This window comes from Vigna unguiculata, chromosome 10 (assembly GCF_037176805.1).
Source record: "Vigna unguiculata cultivar grain cowpea cultivar isolate G323 ecotype 2 chromosome 10, ASM3717680v1, whole genome shotgun sequence".
NCBI classification, from domain to species: Eukaryota; Viridiplantae; Streptophyta; class Magnoliopsida; order Fabales; family Fabaceae; genus Vigna; species Vigna unguiculata.
The window spans coordinates 50732501-50752799 of record NC_140801.1 but is presented as its reverse complement, the minus strand read 5'-3'; the positions used below and the strand labels follow the sequence as shown (position 1 = coordinate 50752799).

Genomic DNA, 20299 nt, shown 5'->3' with positions numbered 1-20299 from the left:
TATTGTAATACGAAAAATTTGTTGTTATTTGATCTATTATACTACTCATTATCGTCATGGACTATTATTAATGTTTAATTTTGAAGATGTGATGAAGATTTTATATTAATTACAAATAAATAGATACAATTTTTTTCTATTCGAGAAAAAATGAAGTTCACACAGAAGGAGGGTTAGGATATGTTGTGGACCTTGGTGTGCATTTTTAGTTCTGTATTCAACTGATTTTGGTGCGAAGAAAATCCGATGGAGGACCAGCTTTTGTGACAGAAAAAAACAACTCTAAGAAGGGTTGGTGATTTAGTTTCAACCCACTAAGGATCTTTTTCAATAAAGAACAAAAAGTGCTTCTATCATGCCATGCTTTCACACTTTTTTCTCTAGTAGTGGTGTAAACTTCTTCCTTTCACTCTTTTAAAAAGTTTTTTTCTCTATTTTAATTAAGAAAACTACCTCATTATTATCGTGGTGATTTTTTCATAGTAATTAATATTTTATTTGAAGAAAAAAAAATAGAAAACCAAATCCCACCTTTCTCTCGTGTCTCGTGATTGACACCTTGCTGTTTTGTCCGATACCGATGAAAGGTGTTTCTCCAAGAATTCCTCCAAGTTAGGGCACTGCTATTGCCACTATTTTTCTTACTTTCCCTTTTCTTCTACAGTGTTGAGTATTTATGTTTTTTCTTTTGTCACGTCTTTTTTTTGGTACAGTTTTGAGAGTTTTTTTGTTCTGCTAGTACCTTCATTTCGAATTATTCACATACATACCTTTTTTCTTTGAAAGATTATTTGAAAATATATAATTAAAACTTAAAATATAAACAAATTGTAACTTGCTAAAAGCAACAATGTGATATGATATAGAGTGAGAGAGGATGTGGGGATAGAGTGAATGACTTGTTACTATATAATATGACTAGTGAAAATTAAGAACTAATAAATATTGATTTGTGACAATTAATGCATGATCGTATAATTTAAATTTATTTTCCTTGTCTTTTGTTTTATGAATGGATATATAGGAACCGCATTTACATGCAATGAATGAATAATGTTATTTGTAGCTCTACCTATTCACACGGCTACTGTTTTCTAAACAGTCTCCATCTCTAATTCTCAAAATAAAATATCTTCCCCCAACTCATTCACAATTTAACAAAAGAAGAAAAATTGTAAATATTAGTTATTCCAATTCCAAGTATCACGTCTAATAGTCTAATATCATTTAGTAGTTCAGGTCTCAGATAATTTAAATATATCTTATTTCTTTCATTTTTTGATAATTTTTTAAGAATAAAACCGAGTTGAGTTATATATTCTTTTATATGTTTTGGTTATATATGGATTATAATTATAGTCATTAAGAGATTGTGGTTTTATATATGGTTATATGACATTAGTATTACATATATGAGATATTTGACACTACTTTAACCAAAAAATCTTAAAACAATGATGTTATAAGTCTTTGATCTTATATATGTGTTTAATTTTGTCGATTTTATCCAATGTGAGATTTTTAACTCACACTTAGACTATTTCCAACAAACTGTAATGAAACACACGTTCTAAAATATAGATAATACTTTAAACATATGATAATTGACAATAATTTTCTCGTCCGACTTAGAATTAGACATAAAAATAATGTTTGTTACCGATACTGACAAATTGTACTTAGATTTGGATCAATTGTGATTTTAAGGTATTACTTTTAAATCACTTGTTATTATCATTGTTTAACATTGATCATGACTTATGAAATTACAGACAGAAGTGGTTTGAATGACAATGTAAAAAACTAACAAAAAATATGTCTTTATCTTGAATATATGTATATATGTTTCTTTGTGCCTGGACATTATAGGATGATGACAGATACTCTTCTCTTCCATGCACAGACCATAATAATATATCAGGGACCACTCTATTCCATCACTTTCACATTCCTTCTAATACCAGAAACAATGCATCTTATGTAAACATAACTTCACTTCACACCCCTAACAAAATTATAATGTCTACACTTAAATGCAAATGTTCCCACTATGCTCTAATCAATCCCCTAACTACAAAAACATGTTGACCTGTTAGAAAGAAATAGATTAAAAAAATTATTTTTATTTATTAATGTTGATATTTTATAATAAAGATGCTACAAAATACAATTGCAGTTAGAGCTGTTAAAAACTCGTAAGTCAACCCGGCTCATCACGAGTTTAGGCTTGGTTTAGTTGAAATTTTTTTACGGATTGATTTTTGACTCGATTCACTAAGAATCTGGCTCACCCGGGTTAGATCCATGGTGAGCCCAACTGACTTACCAACTTGCAAATAAAAGATCACACAAGTGTTTTTTGTTAAGTTGAGTTTTGCATTTGGGTCATGTTAGGTTATTTTTTTAACCAACATATAGATAATTTGTATTTTTGTGATTTTGGTTTGTATTTGGATGGTATTAAAGTTAATTTACATTTTAATTAAAATTATAATCTAGTTTTAACTGGAAAAAAATAAAGAAATTGTATTTTTTTTAATTAAGTGAGCTTGTAAGTCAACCCGTTTAACCCACGAACCCGTGGTGGGTCAGGCTAGGTTTGAATTTTTTTTGGCTCACTAATAAGTGAGTCGGGTTGAGTTGACTCACTAACTAATCAATCCTGGTGAGTTGAGTCGGATCAGACCGAGTTATCCGTTTTGACAGTTCTAATGTAGTTGATTATGATCATTAAAAGAAAAGAAAAAAACTAAAATTCTCCCTCCTATCTTAATAATATAATTGATTAAATTATGAACGTTTTTTTCGCACATGTTATTTTTTTTTATACGTTCAGTTATCTAAACCATTATTTGTTCTCCATTCTTTTTATACATGAGTCGAATCTTTCCATGATTTAACTCCTAAACACTACAAAGTTTTTAGTACAAAGAAAAGTTGAAGAAATAGAAAAGAAAAAGAGAGAAGAGGATTGAGCAAAACGTGAGTAAGGGAAGAAAACATTGCAAACCTAACCAAACCAAAATCAATTTGGTAACATGACATTTGATTTTATAGCGTTTTTAGTGATATTATTTTCTCCATTTTTTTATAAGAAAATAAAGTTATAATAAATATACAACAAAAAATTAAAAATAATATTTTAACTTTGTAGTTTCTGTTTATTTATATTTTTATCTTTAATAAACTAATATTTATTTTCACTATTTTTTTATTTCTTTCTTTCCACTTCTATTTTTTCCCCACTCAATAAAATGAAGCACAAATATCATTAATTACATTTTAAAGTTCACCAACAAAAGTCTTTTCTGTTTCCGATCTATTGACTTTCAACTAGAAAATATTTATTTATAGAAAGTTTTAATTTATCTTAACATTTCTGTTTTTTAACTCTTTGATATGTTAATGAATTATTAGTCATGAAAGATTAAATATATTTTTTATTTTTCAATTTTCAGTAAAAATTGAAATTAGTCTCTCATAAAAATTTTAAATCAATTTTAAACTAACTTTTATTATATTTATGTTTCAAACATGTTTTTCAATTAATATTAAAACAAAAATGTGTTAAATAAGTATAAACAAACAAAAATATCATAACGAAATATATTTGAAACGTAAAATAAACTTAATAAAATTTGATTAAAATAATTAAATTCATGTATTTAAAAGATTAAGAGATTAAATTGATTCAAAAAATTTTAAAAAAATCTATTCCAAATTTTCACATTGAATTTGAATTTAGGGTTTTCCACATATAGGGCTTTCAATCAGCAATAGTCTACATTTACAGCATGGACCCCTTTGTTTCCACCTAAAAGCAAAATAATGAATTAAGCATAAGTTGAAGATAATCAATTTGTGATCCTTAGCTTATCTTTTAATAAAAGTTTGGTATATGATTATGCTTGGCTTCATGTGACTGACCATACAAAAAAAAAAGGACAAATGGGACCACTATTTAAATAATTTATTGACTAAATGTGTATTTAGATAGTAACTTGTTCAAATATAATAATCTAAGATAAAGAAAAGGACAATGACTCTGGTGAACTTCCTGTAAAAGAAGCAAATTACAGATTCTCGTCTTTTTTATTTTATTTTATTTTATTATGTTCGTATTTATCTTTAATATTATGTCAATTTAAAACATGGTGCACGTGGTAGCCATTTCACTTTCATGTTTGTTATTGCGATGCTTTCATTATGAAGCTTTAACCTGCATAACAGTGATTAAGAAATTAGAATATATAAATTAAAATATTCAGATGACATTGTGTTATCTAGCTTTTAAATGTATTTTTATTCTATTTGGTTCAGGTTGTAATATCTTAAGAGTTTATTTTATATTAAAAAGTTCACTCAAATATTCATAAATAACATAATCATTTAACATTTTAGTCTCACAATAAAATAAATTAATAAAAATAAAGTAATTAGTTTTTCATAACATAATAATTTAACTTTACATTGTTATTAAAATAAATGTTTATGTTTAGTGGAGTTTTACATAGAGATAGTTATAGAAAAAAAATACGGTAGTGGATTAGTGAAGAGGATGAAGAGCGTGATGCAAGTAGTTAATATTTTATATATTTTTTTAAATTTTATAAAAAATATTTAATTTATAGGAAAAAGAGGATACATTAAAATAGATCAACATAGAATTTTTATTTCACGTTTTCTTCTTTCTTTTTTCTATTTCTCAATTTCAACTTTCATAACAATGTGTATGAATATAGTTTTTTTTTTAATGATTATAGCTATAGTTTGAAAGTATAAATTTAGTTTAATAATAAAGTGTTAAGATGATAAAATTTCTTTAAAATTATGTAATATATTATACTGAGTGAAGCTTAGTTTTCGGATTAACATTGAACTAATGTTAAGTAGTAATTCTAATTTAAAATGATTATATTATTTATTTGATATAGAAACAAAAAGGAGAAAATACTGGTTGAATTTTGAATTATTTGATTAGACAATTTGAGAATGTCAGCCACTTTTAATAGTTTATTGTATTTTATATTATTTTTTAAATATATATTTCATCGTGGTTGATTTTTATCATAAAACTAAACTAATGCAAAATGATATCGAAATTTTGTAAAATATAAGAGGTATTAATAAAAAAATTTATGTATCAACCAATTATATAAAATATACTTTTTAAATAGGATAAAATACACATTTGGTTGAAAAATGGAGATTATATATGCATAGTGACACCGTTTAATCAATCACATATAATTCACATAAATATGAACCATAGTTGGATTAATTCAACACATTGAAATTAGGAGTATATGAGAGAGAAATGGATAAATGAAGTACGAATTGAATGTATTTACTTGAATTTTTGAATAGGAAATATTCCATGTTATATATTAAAATTAATTAGCATCTTGTATGTAATGTTTTTCTTCAAAATTGTACAATATGAATATGGTATGATTAGTTTTTAGATTTGTCAATTAAGCACAAAATTGATTTGTTGATTTAACCATGAGCAATTGATTCGGATGTTGGAGAAAAATATTTTTCATATATGTGTATGAAAAATATGTTTAACAATATAGATATTATATTGTATCTTGGTTAAACTTATTTCACATTATTGTTAATAGTATTAATGTTGATGAGTTTACAAACAAATAATTGGTTGAACTAATAAACATTTTACAAACTTATTCCACATAGTATTAAGGGTTAAGTATTAAGGGTTAAATATGTTTTTGGTCCTTAACTTTTAGTAAATTTTGGAATTAGTCCATTTCGAAATTTTGGACCAATTTAGTCATTAATCATTTTGAATTTAGTTATTTTAATTAAATTTTGTTAAGTTTATTTGACATTTCAAACGTGTTTCATAATAATATGTGACTTAACATTAAATAAAAAATGTGTCAAATATGATAAATAACTCAAATACAATATTGAAATATATACGAAAAATCAAATAAACCTATCAAATTTTGATTAAAATGACTAAATCTACGTATTTCGAAAGATGAAGGACCAGATTGGTCTAAAATTTTAAGATTAACTAATTCAAAAATTCATTGAAAGTTAAGGGATAAAGAATATTTAATTCTAATATTAATATTGATAATATAAGCTTTTCCGATTAGAAAAAAAGTTTGATAAATCTTATAAATGCATTGTGAAATATTCTTCTGATAACGTAATCAATATGGACTAATAATCAAAATAGCTGGGAAAGATTAACATGAAATGAAAAACAATATACTGTAGAAAAAAATTAAAAAACAAGTATAAAAGTCATAAAGCAAAGTATATACGAATACAAACACCCATATCATATCATATCAGTAGTACCTTCTTTGTCAATTAATTTTCCTTCTATTGAAACGTTGCATCATGCTCTATCCTACAATCAAACACATTCAAAGATTTCTTTCCCAAGTATGAGTACTTTCTCCAAAGATTTATCTTTAAATTTTAACCAATACCACACTGTCAAATTTGAAAGCCTTTCTTAATAATTATTTGTAAACTAATGTTTACAAATTTAATTAATATAAATCCTAATTGCAATACCGTTTGACAAACACTTAGATTTATTTATTTATTTTTTCTATATTACTTAATTATTATATGAGTTAAATATGTTTTTAATTTTTAAATTTTAATAAAAAATAAAAAAATTGTTATGTTCCAAATTCTCATGTAATTTAGTCTTAAATTTCAAAAACAAATATATAAAATCTCTCTAATATAAAACTTTTTAACATGTCAAATAATAAGTATGTCAGTTGTTTATATTATTTAATATATTTCAACTCATGTTAACATCAGTTTAATAAATAAAAAAATTAACGATGTTTTTTTAGAAATAAAAATATATTTAATTCTTATTTTATTTAATTAGATAAGTGTGCTTTAGCGTTTGTAGCGAAAGTATATACAATTTAATTTATCTATTTATTTACACTATATAACAAAAGGAATTTTATAAGTAATTTAACTCCCACGAGTCAGGGCCTTATCTTATTATAAAATAAGAAAAAACTCATCTTATCACAAAAGAAAAAGGTGTTTCTGGCACTATTAACCTCTGTATTATTGACGAAAGGAAACAGAAGCGCGTATGTTTTTGTGTATACTTTTTTTTATAATAATAATAATAATTATTAAGATAAGAAAATACCCATGATGAAATTAGTAAAATTAAAAATATTATTAATATAAAATAAATGGTTTGTATTTTTTTAGTCATAAGTAATTAATTGAATTTTATAAAAAAGGTAGCTAGAGATAAAATGATAAGAAGAATTTATATAAAAACAAATAATTAAAATAGTTAAACCGGAAAATCCATTATGAATGTCACAGATGACTAACTTTATTCTTTCATGATACATGGCTAAGTTACTGCTATTAAATTAATTATTTTTAATATTAGTATTGAGAAAAATAAAAAATATCCATAAAGACAAATTTCCTCGGGTCCAGTGCCTTCCTCACTTGCTTTCTTTCTTCTTCTTCGTTTCTTTTTCTCTTTTCTCTTCTTCTTCCTCTGTTTCTCAAAACCTCACATAAGTTTTTTTTTTTTTTTAATTGCATTTCCAAATCCTCACTTTCTTCCCTTCGAAACCTCCAATCGCTCCCTCTCTCGCTCATTTTAATTTATTTCACAAATCACCGGAAAATCTCCCCGGCGGCGGCGGCGATGGCTGACTATTTCTCAAGCTCCGTCGAATTCGGACTCAACCTATCAAAGCGAGTTTACTACGGGAAAGGATCAGCTCCTTCGCTTGTTCGGTCGATGTCACGGTCGTCGGAGGGATTCCTCCCGACGGCTCCGATGTGCTACGCGGTGATATCCGATCCGGAAAAGGTCGAGAATCCGGACATTCGAAGTTACCAGCCCTACGTGCACGGCCAGTGCGAGCCTCCGGCGCTGATACCGCTTGAGCTTCACGGCGTCACCATGGAAGTAGAGTGCTCCTTGGACACGGCGTTTGTAACGGTTTCCGAAAAGTGGCGCGTGCATTGCGTGACCGGAAGTAGTACGTGTGATTGCCAGGTTGCTATACCCATGGGTGAACAGGTACATATATACTCAACAATTAATGCATATTTTTCCATTTTCTCTATTCTTTCAATTTTAAAATAATTTTCTTAATAAAAAATAATCTGAATTTATTCTCTGGATAGTTCCACTGCAAAATCAGAAATCAAGAGTACTTTTTTTAATTTTTAAGTCAGATTACGTAAAAATCGACAAATGTTTCTCTCTTTTTTTTCCTTTCATTTGACATGACAGTGATAAAGTAAAAAAAAAGTTGTAGTCGAATCGCATGTTACAGTACCGCGGTAAAAGTTATGTGTGATGCATAATATAAAGAGTAATGCTATAATTGGATGATGTGAAAAAAGGAGAGTAGAAGATTAAAAAACGAAAAACGAAAGCGAGATTATATAAATTAAAGGGAAGAAAAATAAGAAATAAAAAAAATGAAAAGTTGCTTAATTAGTTATAATTTATTTTTATTGGATTATGTCCTAATAATTAAGTAAAAAATCTCATACAATCCATTTTTCTATTTGACAAGTTGCATAACTGAATAGAATAGAGGGACGAGAGATTGAAAGTGGTTAGACTTTTTCTGCTAAGTTTGTTGTTTATGAATAGTATAACAAATGCATATTAAAGGGGTAGTGGAGAGAAATTGCAGTTACTAGTATGATTTTATGTAAACCATGGATCCATACGACTTCTCCTTCAAACTTACACAATTCTCACAAATCCTTTTGTTTCACTCCTCATCATCATTAAAATCCTTAATGCAAACAGCGTAAAAGAAGATTGTGTGCATGTGTTTATTTGTTACTTCTGAGAGGTTTGGTAAAAAATGATTTTATATTGGCGAAGAAAATTAACGATTAAAGAGTGCTAAGGCCCAAACAGATTATCTGTTTGAAAGTGAACAGTTTCTTACTGGACCTCCATAGTTTCTTCCTGCAGTCTCATATAAACAATAATCCATTTTCTTTTCTTTTAATTGTTTAATCCAAAAATAAAACACGTAGGATACTGAAAATGTAAGAAACGTTTGGGTGTATGCGCCTAACAAAGGTAAGAACGAAGGGAGTAATACGAGAGAGTATGGTTTTTTAGTTAAATATGTTTAATATTTTAATAATTATACAATTATATTTTATTTATTGTTTTGAAATCTGAATTTTTGGAAAAGAGTCAGTTCATTTGCCATTTTCTTAAAAAAAAAAATAAAAAAAAATAATTTAATGCGACTTTTTTCTGTTAGAACATTGTCATGTCAAATTATTTTAGTTTTTAAAAGCTGGTTAAGGATTTCTTTTATTATTTACGGTGTACAGATGTAAAACTCTAAAAAATACATAAAATAAAAGTAAAAATAATGAAATACAAAAAAAAAATGTTGTCTTTGTAATAAAAAAATAGAAGTAAAAAAGTTAAACTCAAATACTTGGATGATTAATGGTGTATTTGGTGAGTTAGAAAAGTTAAGCCAATTTTATTTTTTATTGAAAATTGTTTGAATATATTTGACTTTTCTTTTTCTTTTTCTTTCGTATCTAGTTAAGATGTAAAACTCTCTCAAACTTCAGCAGAATGAAAGACTACAATAATTTTTTCTTTGTGCATGTTTGTTTTATTTTTTTTTTCTCTGTTTTATTGAGCATGGGTTGTTTTTAAAAGAACACCATAAAACTTTCCGGCCGAATAAGATTTTTGTTTCATTTAACAAACGAAAATTTTTAACTGCAAACCAAACACATCTAAAGTATCCTAAGCGGATCAGATTCAACTTAATCGGTTAGCCATGTACGTTATATAAGTCATTTCATCTTTTCGAGGGATCATATCTTTTAGGTAACCTATAATTTAGGCTTTGGCAATATATATTAAATAAAGAAACAATCATATTACACAATGATATTGAAACATGATTTTTGGAAAAATTACACGATGTTTTTATTTTCGGTATGAACGATGCACTTAGTATTTTAAAAACAATAAAATACGGGAAATGCATGAAAATTAGGTATAACTTTTAGTTAAGAAAAGTGTAAGTATAATTAATGTTAATTTTTAGGAATATTGGTATAGCTATCCTGATACTATTTTGCACTATTTAGTATTTGGTGTGAAAATGTTTTTACATATGTAATTTTTATTAAATGAAAGCATATTTTTCTAGAAAAAATTATGTCTATTGACATTCAAGTAATAGTGTTTTCTGATCGGTTATTGCAGCCCGAAGTTAAGAATGTAAAACAAACTAAATAAATCAATCAATTATTTTCAAAGAGTTTAATGTGATCGTACTTTTTCTTTTTAAACTAATTATCCAGAAATTATCATTAATATGATAATTACCATAAGCATCAATTATATTTGATGTGATGAATGATACTGATATATAATATAAATGACAATTTATTTTTCATGCGTGTATTATTAAAGGAAAATTATTTTTAATAACTAATTTTTGACAGCTTTTCTGAGGTGTCATATTTTAAGTGATTCTTCATTTTTTCAATTCTCTTAACCTGAGTTGTTAAAATTTAGTTGTCAAACATATCATGGTCAATTATCAACATTTTCGGTGGACAGCTTTCTATCAAAATGTTTTCAGTTCAGCAAAAAATGTTTGAAAGAACAATGTTATTACCAATGAAACATTGACTATAAATTGCTAAAGAACAATGTTTTAGGAAAATGTTATTACCAATGAAAACATTGACTACAAATTGCAACGTTTTAAAGAACAATATTACGCATAAGATCAATTTGGTGGAGAAAAGTCAGCTGAGGATGGAGAAATTCCTGTTAGAATTTAAAAGGTTTTGCGTTTTTGCATACATTCGTTCAGACTAGCAATTTCCACACGAGCAGAAGACGACTGATGGTATCCTTTTATGGATGGATCAGTGTTTTTAAAGATATATTTAGTCCAGCGTGGACAACATGAAATGTTTTGATGTTTCCTAGATTTATGAAATTGAATACCAACATTTTGTGCAACTTGATATGTAGTTTGTATCATGAATTCTCAAGTTAATACGATGTGGCTAACAGGGTTCACTTCTAGGTCTGGAAGTTGATGATTCTGGTAGAACTTATCATACTGAATTGATCTCCCTGAAAGATGAAAATGATAAGGATAAAGTGGCCAAAGCTAAAGATGGATACTTCTTGAAAAGCCATATATACACCGTTAAGATTCCACAGGTTATTACATTAACTTCAATATTGATAGTTATTATTGTCCACAACCTATTTATTTGAAAAATTATTCATGTCTTGCAGTTTAGGGGAGGCTCCGTGTTCTCAACTAAGATTAGATGGTCCCAGAAAATATTATTTCATGATGGCCAGTTATCTGTCTGTGTCCCTTTCAGCTTTCCGTCATACGTCAACCCAGCCGGAAAAAGAATTTCTAAAAAGGAGAAGATATTTTTGAAAGTGAATTCTGGTTCTGCAACGGAAGTGTTGTGCAAAACCACCAGTCATCCCCTTAAGGTAAAATTTATCGCGCATTACAAATTTCAGTTTGGCCACCTTTAATAGACTTAACCAACATTATCCTTGCGACTTTCCAGGAACTACTGCGCCAAGCTGGCAAATTAAATTTATCATATGAAGCAGAAGTGCCAGTATGGTCCAGTACAGACTTCAGTTTCTCGTACTCTGTAAGACCTAGAAGCATATAATTTCATTAAAGTTATTTAATTCAATTCCATAAAAGCCGCAATGAGTGGTTTTTGAACCATAGATAGTCAGAATCAGAAATGAATATTATCTGTGCCATAATAAAAAAAAAGTTATTGACTTAATGGTCTGGTCTGGTGTTTTTACACAGGTTTCTTCAAATGACATATCTGGAGCTGTTCTTCTGCAATCTCCATTCCTGCGTGATTTTGACGAAAGAGAGATATTTTGTTTGTATCTTTACCCGGGAAACGGACAGGGCAGAAAGGTTAGTTGCAATATTAATTTGTTGTTATAGAAAGGTAATTTATTTTTCTAGCAGTAATTAGAAGCATATTGCGCTTGGAAAAATGTCAGGTACAAAACTAGTACAAAAGGAATATAGAAATATCATAGCTAGCATTCACAGGTGCATGCCGGTTTCAAACTTCATATCATGCTGCCTTTTCTTTTCAAGCGTATTTATAATAGAGCGTTCTGTCACTTGATAGGTTTTTAAAAAGGATGTGGTGTTTATAGTAGATATAAGCGCAAGCATGAAGGGAACGCCTCTCGATAACACAAAGAATGCCCTACTAACATCACTCTCCCAACTAAATGCACAAGATACATTTAACATTATAGCTTTCAATGGAGCGCTCTACTTATTTTCGTCATCAATGGAATCAGCTACTGAGGAAGCAATTTTAAATGCTACGAAGTGGGTTGACACTAATTTTATTGCTAATGGTGACACTAATATTATGCTTCCCTTAACACAGGTAATTCTTGTTGTCATTTTCATTGAGATGTGCAAAACATTGTTCTCTTTTTTCAAGGCTTGTTAATTAAGACTTTTCAATTATCTTTGTTTTGTCAATTCAACTGCACTCATGAAAGTATTATTAATAAGAAGAGATGTAAAACATAAGGCTACTGTATTATTACTTGTTTATCTCTTTTATTTATACACCAAATTTGTTGGAATGACTAAACACAAGTACAAGTCTCACATCGAACAGGAAAATATCGAGTAATATATAAGTAGGAAGAAGTCATCTAATATTGTTAGATTTTGAAATGTGTATAAATTTACTTGTGTGACAAAAATGACCTCTTATTTACTTTGCATTCTCCCATTTTTCTTGGAAATTTACCTGTTTTTTTTATGGCTAAAAGTCTACAACTTTATCTTCAGTAGTTGCACTTTGAGTCTACGAATTTTCTGGGATTAACAGATCATATTCCTTATCTAACTTCAAGACTTGGTATCTGTGTTTGATTTGCTTGTAATGTTAAACGTAAAGATACGAGGTTGATCTGTTGCTGTTATGGTATATTTGCTTTTTAATAACCATATTCTAGGCGGTGTTTGATCACTTATATCCCATGCAAAACGTTTCCATGTTGAATCCTAAATATGGAATCTGGTCTATCTTAGGCAATGAAGCTACTTGAGAAATCCACTGATTCGGTCCCTCTTATTTTTCTCGTTACTGATGGGGCCGTTGAGGATGAGAGAGAGATATGCAATTTTGTGGAAAGCTATGTCTCAAGTGGGCAATCAGTTCCAACACCGCGCATATGTACCTTTGGCATAGGCAAGATTTCTAGCTTCCGCTTCTATATATGCTCTTCAGAAAACAGTATCTGGTATATCATTAATTGGCAATGTTCATCAGACACTTCAATCTATGATAAGTTTGTTACTTTAGCTGATGTTTTAAGTAGCCAAAAATGTTTCTTTTTTTCTACGTGAAGAAGAAACTGTTTTGAAACCTAATTTTGTATCTGTTTTGGATGTAAGTTAAAAGTGATTTTTAGAACTTGTCCGCTAGAAATGTACCATTTTGTTATTCAGCCAAGAAACTTTCACAAATACTTCTTGCTTTGCATCCAAAGAGGCTCTTAGGCATGTTTTAAACTCAAGAATCCAATGCTTTGACATGCTGCTTAATTTGTCGAGATGAGTGTGTTATAAAATTAATCAAGGTACGTACCCATAAAAAGGGTAGTGCAAATTTGGGTTGGTCGATATTGACAAGGTCTTGGTTTTGACCAACGGGTGGACTTTTATGCGGAGTTCATAGCCATTTTGACTGTTCGGCAAAGCGCTGACCTTGGAATGGGATTACCTCCCATCCACCATTTTCTTTTTTCAATTACCAATTATTGAGCTTGTGACTATTATGATGTCAGTGTGCGAGAATATAGAATCTTCTATTTATCAACATTTCCAATTGGCATGCTATTCAGCTTAGATTTTTTTTTGTTATTAATCTCTTTATTTATTACTAGACTTTTCCTGTTGAGTAATATTCCTCTGTTTCGCTATTTGAAAGTTCAGGTTTATATTGCAATCACTACTTCCTGCAATTGCTTGCACAAATTGGGAGGGGCCACTATGATTGTGCTCATGATTTGGGTCAGTTGCTTTCCTTGCCCTGTCAACCTCATTGCTACTTGAAGTTTGCGCAAATCTGAGGTGTAAATTTGAAAAAAAATAAATGTTTTTATCATGGTGAAGTCACCAAAAATGCTAATGATTGTGTATAGACAGATGAACCACAAAATATTGGAGACGAATTGGGGCTGATTCACTGGCAAAACTTGCTCAAGAGAATAGGATCGTCCAAAGTCAGAAGGAGCATTTTGACTATATTTTTAGCTAGCACGGGACATCTTAGCTAACATTAAAACTAGATAGATTGTAATACCATATTGATATTAGAAAAGGAATTGCCGTAACTCATTTTTCAAAACTAGTTCGAGCGATTGAGCAAGGCTTAATCCATACATATATGAAGCTTTATTCATCTCCCTTTTTTTCATCTTTTCCAGATTCAATTGAATTTAGAATGCAAAGGCTTTTCAGTACAGCTTCGTCGGTTATAGTTGCTGATGTAACAATCGAAAGTTTAGAAGGTCTTGATTCACATGAGGTACATATCCAATAAAGTATTAACTTCAATTATCACTAGAAACGTGCTCTATTGATTTATAGTTTGCTTAATTTACGTGTTACATCCATCTGATGTTGAAACTGTATTCTGATTATATATTGCAGTTATTCCCGTCTCATATACAAGATATATCATCTGGAAGTCCGTTGATCCTATCAGGCAGATACAGTGGAACTTTCCCTGAATTAGTTAAAGTCTCTGGTACTTTGGCAGATATGACTAACTTCGCTGTAGACCTTAAAGTGAAAAGAGAGAAGGATATACAACTCAGTAACGTAATATCTCACTCCTAAGGCATAACTTACTCTTATTCTTCATATCTGATTGTGATTTTTCCCATCTTAGCAAATGGGAAGTGAATATTACCATGCAACTCATGCATAGCTTCTCCTACATTGTATCACCATATGTAATGCTGTGCTGCTATTACGTTGCCTTCACTCTTTAGTTCCATTGTTTCACTCGACACTTTATTTGGGTTGGGTAGGCAGTTAGTGCATGAAAAGTGGATTGATTTTTAGTCATCTTTTATTGATCTGTTTCGCATCTAAATATGAATTTCAGTTCTTAATGCCTTGAATCATCTATTAGTTGAAACTTATACTGGTCCTGTATTATCGGTTTCTTCCTTGGACACATGTGATATGCATTTCATATCGTTGAAAATGAAAGTTCTCCAGGTTACACAAAGAACCATTTGGAATCTAGATCCTTTGAATAGGGTGATTGCCGAATGCATGCTCGACTATGCGCTGAATGCCTTTTGATAAATCTTTTGTATTCTCTCTAGGTCCTTGCAAAGAGACATGTAGACATGGTCACTGCACAGGCCTGGTTATTGAAAAGTGAAGAGCTGGAGGAGAAGGTTTGTCAATTATGTATGTTTGTGGGTATAAAATTTCTTTTTGAAGAAGGAAACTGAAAAAGGTGAAAATGGAAAATATAGGGAGGCCAGTTTATATCAAGACATTTATTTCAAACAATGTCACACTGGTCTCATGCACTAACGTTTACACAAAGAGTTGCTGGATAGGAGCTGGAGAGTGCAGGACTGAAAAATGTTTTGGAAAAAAAGTGTCTGCCATCTGGCTGTGATATATTGTTAATGTTAAAATAAAAATTTAATCTTTGATATTGTTATTCCTTTTGGACCCTGCATGAAAATAATCTATATTTTAGTTCCTAGATTCGAAAAATGTTTGCAAATAGATCCATATTGATTGCTGAAGTTATAACAGTATTAGATTTTGCTATGTTGACAAACTTTTGTCCTTAATTATAACTTGGAACCAAATTCGAAAATATTGATATTTTGTGTTTTGCTGCACCATTCATCTATAAAAAATGGCAACTGTTGTCTAATAGGTTACAAAAATGAGCATTCAAAATAAAGTCCCGTCAGAGTATACCTGCATGAGCATGGTTCTTGTAGAGAGCGAAGAAGGGAAGAAAGCACCGGAGCAATTTCTGTTACAAAAGGTAGACCTTTGCATTGGACAAATTTTACCTTCATCTTCTTGGCAAAATATGAGAATAGTTTGATTTACCCTTTGCGCCATGTATCTGAATCTCTAAGTCCTAATAAACAGGCATACAGCAAACTTAGCTTCCAGAGGGTGGAGTTAAACAAGCAGAAGTTATTCCTTGGCGGACTAAGTGTTGGATTTGGTGACTCAAAAGCAACTGCTGAGAATTTGGCACCAGCTATAAAGGAAGCAAAACCACCTGAAGGACTACTGGGGAAGGCTGCTTCCACCTGTTGTGGTCGATTGGCCGATACCTGTTGTGGCATGTGTCTGCTGCAGTCTTGCACTTTTGTGAATGACCAGTGCACCATTGTTTGCACTCAACTTTGTGCAGCCCTGGCCTGTTTTGAGTTAATCAAATGCTGTGTTGAGCTCTGCGAGTGTGATTGTTTGCAGTGAAATTATATATATGCTAAGTCAAGCATAGAGAAACTGTTTAATAATTGTTGCCTTGTATATATATGTATTATATGAGCTCTTCTATGAATAAAATGTTTACAGCTTATACTTCCTTATATTCTCTCAATCTCGTCTATGCTACGAGAAATGAACATCACAAATGTTACTAATCTTATTACATCACAACCGAGCTTCAAAAGTAAACCAAGAAGACCCCAGAAGTAAAACTGAGTTTCTTTATTACTACAAATCTGAAAAAAAGAAAATGGAATGAATACAACTGTGCTTCAAAAGTAAACCCGGAAATAAAACTGAGTTTTTTACGGGTTCTTCCGCTGCAATCTTTATTTCTTGTTCGGCGATGGCCGTGCGACACAATTATTTATTTCTATTTTATCTTTTATGGGGATTTCTTTTGTCCATAATTGCTTTTTCATTAATTATTATTTTATGATTTTTGTAAAACTATTCAAACAGTTTTTTTTTTCTTTATTTTTAATTAATATAAATTTACTTTATATATTAACTTATTTATTTATCTGTATTTACGCTTATATATATATATATATATATATATATTTATGTTAGAATTAAATATTTACAATCGATTATAATTGTCTATTTAATCTAATTATTTTTGAATTTAAATTACAATCGATTAAAATGAAGCTATCCTGTCCTAACTATTATTTATTTTCACAATGTTCTTAAATTGCTAAAAAGTTATTTATATTCAAGATGAAGATTTGTTCTATTTTTTTTTAATGTGAGAATTTTAAAGATTTTTTTTTACGCTTGCCTCTCATCTCATTCTTAATCAACCTACATATGTGTTTTGTTCGACTTTAAAAAATATAGACAAGATAAAACCGTGGTAACTGTTTTATTAAAATTGAAAAAAATATTTACAGGTAAGGTAATAAACACTTTTTTTTTTCTGCAAAGTTGTTTCTAATTAAAATGAATTAGTTTCCATGTAAGTAAACCGTGTTTCTTTGAGTTGAAGTTGTACCTAAGACAAATCCTCTTGCCTCTGCAGCATGGATTTCTCTACAGCATAAATCTTAATCATTGATCATATTCTCTCTTATGGATGATGGGATTCAACAATTAGAAGTATGCTGAACTCCATAACCATTCTCCCCTCTCCCAATAGATTGTAATTTTCCTCATTTTTGCTGCTTCTTTCAGCTTCATTCTGAAAATGAGAACCCCTTTTGTCGGATTCAGCTGCATACTTGTGCTTCTTGCTTTCGCCTCTGCTTCCTGGTAAGCTGCGACTTCAGTACTAGGCCCTAGGGTTTCAAATAATTTGAATTGGGTAACCAGTGAACTTGGGGAGATGAGAAATACAGCATTGGATTTCCTTCCTCTAATTGTAGTAAACATCACATTTTTATGTTGAGTATCCTTTTCTCCTCATATCTATAATTTGAACTTTTTGGTCACTGAATTTAGGAAAGGAATAACTGTGCATGTTTTTGTTTTTTTGCTTCGGGTAACTTAGTAATTTTGAAATTCTTTTTTCCCCTTCTACCCGGTTTGTATTATATAATAGCTTTCAGAAATTTATTATGTAATGTTTGTTACATTGTAGTTCATCTTGATGACGGAGAGTTATGCATGTTTTTGTATACGTCAAATTGTTGATGTTTTATATGTGCATTGCGGATTAGATGAAAGGCTAGCTGGTTTGGTTTTTTGACTCACTCGTGTATAGTTATACTGCGAGTTTGGGTGAGTTTGTGCTTAATCTCTTAACAGTGGAGGTATATTTTTAACGCTGATAGCCAGAGAAGGCTTGGGGAGATGAAACATGTATCGGCTAAGTGCTTAATCTTTTAACATTGTACTAGTTTTGGGCTATTAGACAGTGTGTTTTGGGGGATAAAGTGATTATAAACTATTTGTGATCTATAATCATAAATATAAATAACTATTCTCTGTACGTGTGTATGTTTCTGTGTGTGTAATTTGTGGTTGATGTACCTAAAAGTGGACAAGTAATGAAAATAAACTCACTTTGTGATCTTTTCCAAAATTGCAGTTCTTCTACCTATGGAAGTATGGAAATGGAGAGAACTTTGGCGATTATAAAACCAGACGGATTAATTGGTAACTACACCGATGATATCAAGAGAACAATTGTAGAATATGGTTTCACCATTTTTAAGGAAAAGATTGTTCAACTTGATCAAGCCACTGTAGAAAAGTTTTATGCCGAGCACTCTTCAAAAGGTTTCTTTTCCAGACTTACAAAATACATGACAAGGTATGAGGTATCTCATTCCCATGAATTCTTGATGTATGACGATGGTATATTATGTTTCCTTAGCTGTTATGTCCACCTCACTCTACCGATGTTTGTTGTGTTACCTAAACTGTAAGACCCACTTTTACATGGTTTTATATGCTTGTTAATGTCAAAACTCCTAACATTTGATCATTGTAATAAATTTGGTCATTAACTTCCCTTTCTGCGTGCTTTCTAGTTTTTTTTATACTATAAATCTTTTTCTTGTGCTTCTCTGAAACGATTATCAGTGGACCAGTGTTGGCTATGATCTTGGAGAAGGATAACGCTATTGCTGATTGGCGTGCTTTAATGGGTCCTACTGATGCAAGCAAGGCTAAGATTACTCACCCTCACAGGTCATATAATGTTACTAATCTTATTACATCACAAATGTGAACTTTATAACTCGTTCATTTTTTGTCAAGTTGAGCCCCTAAATTCTGGCATTGCAGAGGAGTTTTATCGAGCTTCTTGATGAACATGATATCTGTTAATTTGCTTCATAGTGAAAATAGTTACTATTTTGTGCAGTATCAGAGCAAGATGTGGATTGGATATAGAAAGGAATTGTGTTCATGGTTCAGACTCTCCTAAATCTGCACAAAGAGAGATTTCATTCTTCTTTAAGGAGCTGTCCGCAGGTCAATAATTTTAATTCTGTTTTTAAGCAAAAATAAATAAAGTAATTAAACTTTTGGATGCATGAAGAAAAACTTCCTTTTAGATTCGTAGTTCATAAAGAATTTATGCTGAAATTATTAGTAATAGTGGTAGAACAATGTTAAGATATACTCATATTATAGATCAACCTCACATCTTACATATCATATTATTTATGCATCAACTTGGTAGTATAAACATCTTTCTTAAATCTTAAGCAACTTACTAAGATGCTTCTGTTCCAAATTAATTATGGTATTCATATCTTATTTCTATTGCATAAAATTTGTGATCATTGCCGTCAAAGGTCTTTACTTACTTTGCCTCTCCAAATCTTTGACAGATGTGGTTGCAGAGCATGATGAATTGTAGCTGCTACAAGTTTGAAGCATAAACACAACTTGTTTGTAGTTTTTTTTGTGTAGCATGAAAATTATACAACGGAAATGTATGTTAATGGGAGAGAAAAAAAATTATAGGTTTTTATCCAATCACATTGTATATTTTCTCCGACCAATGTATGGTAGCATGTTTGCCTACTGTTCTTGTATCCTTTGACAAAGTACAAGAATCAATTTCATTTATTGTAACTCATATTTTAATATAAAATATGTCATTGAAATCGTTTTACATCATGCTTAATAATTCAAAATAAATTTATAGCAAACACTTAAAGTTTGGCATATTTTTTTTTGGCAACTTGCACCTCATGTGTGTAAAATGACTTATTTATTCTTATCTTCTCTCTTTC

General features: G+C 30.0%; 2 protein-coding genes across 4 annotated transcripts; both read left to right on the top strand.

Moving 5' to 3' along the window:
- The first annotated feature begins 7482 nt into the window (after positions 1 to 7482).
- Positions 7483 to 16704, top strand: LOC114166867 (inter alpha-trypsin inhibitor, heavy chain-like protein). 3 transcript variants are annotated; one of them, XR_014985338.1, is made up of 13 exons: positions 7483 to 8074; positions 11093 to 11245; positions 11324 to 11536; positions 11617 to 11706; positions 11877 to 11993; positions 12217 to 12486; positions 13146 to 13305; positions 14052 to 14129; positions 14546 to 14646; positions 14772 to 14942; positions 15458 to 15545; positions 16033 to 16146; positions 16257 to 16704. XR_014985338.1 is itself a non-coding variant. In XM_028051742.2 (13 exons), the coding sequence occupies exons 1-13, from the start codon at positions 7694 to 7696 to the stop codon at positions 16590 to 16592; spliced, it is 2259 nt and encodes a 752-aa protein (XP_027907543.2). In that variant the 5' UTR covers positions 7490 to 7693; the 3' UTR covers positions 16593 to 16704. The 3 variants fall into 3 exon arrangements, 2 of the variants coding, with proteins under 2 accessions (XP_085524156.1, XP_027907543.2); XM_028051742.2 differs by having other exon boundaries at positions 7490 to 8074; positions 15458 to 15532; XM_085668030.1 differs by lacking the exon at positions 16257 to 16704 and having other exon boundaries at positions 16033 to 16152.
- Positions 16705 to 17555: 851 nt separating this feature from the next.
- Positions 17556 to 20178, top strand: LOC114166433 (Nucleoside diphosphate kinase family protein). The gene is made up of 6 exons (XM_028051168.2): positions 17556 to 17708; positions 17784 to 17861; positions 18640 to 18864; positions 19137 to 19244; positions 19420 to 19529; positions 19892 to 20178. The coding sequence occupies exons 2-6, from the start codon at positions 17797 to 17799 to the stop codon at positions 19918 to 19920; spliced, it is 537 nt and encodes a 178-aa protein (XP_027906969.1). The 5' UTR covers positions 17556 to 17708; positions 17784 to 17796; the 3' UTR covers positions 19921 to 20178.
- Positions 20179 to 20299: the final 121 nt, after the last annotated feature.

Bases quoted from the DNA above. Each gene is read 5' to 3' on its own strand.
- LOC114166433 (XM_028051168.2), top strand. From the start codon at position 17,797: ATGAGAACCCCTTTTGTCGGATTCAGCTGCATACTTGTGCTTCTTGCT. The intron at 17,862-18,639 runs GTAAGCTGCGAC...CCAAAATTGCAG, and splicing joins GCTTTCGCCTCTGCTTCCTG to TTCTTCTACCTATGGAAGTA. The intron at 19,245-19,419 runs GTCATATAATGT...TATTTTGTGCAG, and splicing joins AAGATTACTCACCCTCACAG to TATCAGAGCAAGATGTGGAT.
- LOC114166867 (XM_028051742.2), top strand. From the start codon at position 7,694: ATGGCTGACTATTTCTCAAGCTCCGTCGAATTCGGACTCAACCTATCA. The intron at 11,994-12,216 runs GTTAGTTGCAAT...GTCACTTGATAG, and splicing joins GAAACGGACAGGGCAGAAAG to GTTTTTAAAAAGGATGTGGT. The intron at 12,487-13,145 runs GTAATTCTTGTT...GGTCTATCTTAG, and splicing joins TTATGCTTCCCTTAACACAG to GCAATGAAGCTACTTGAGAA.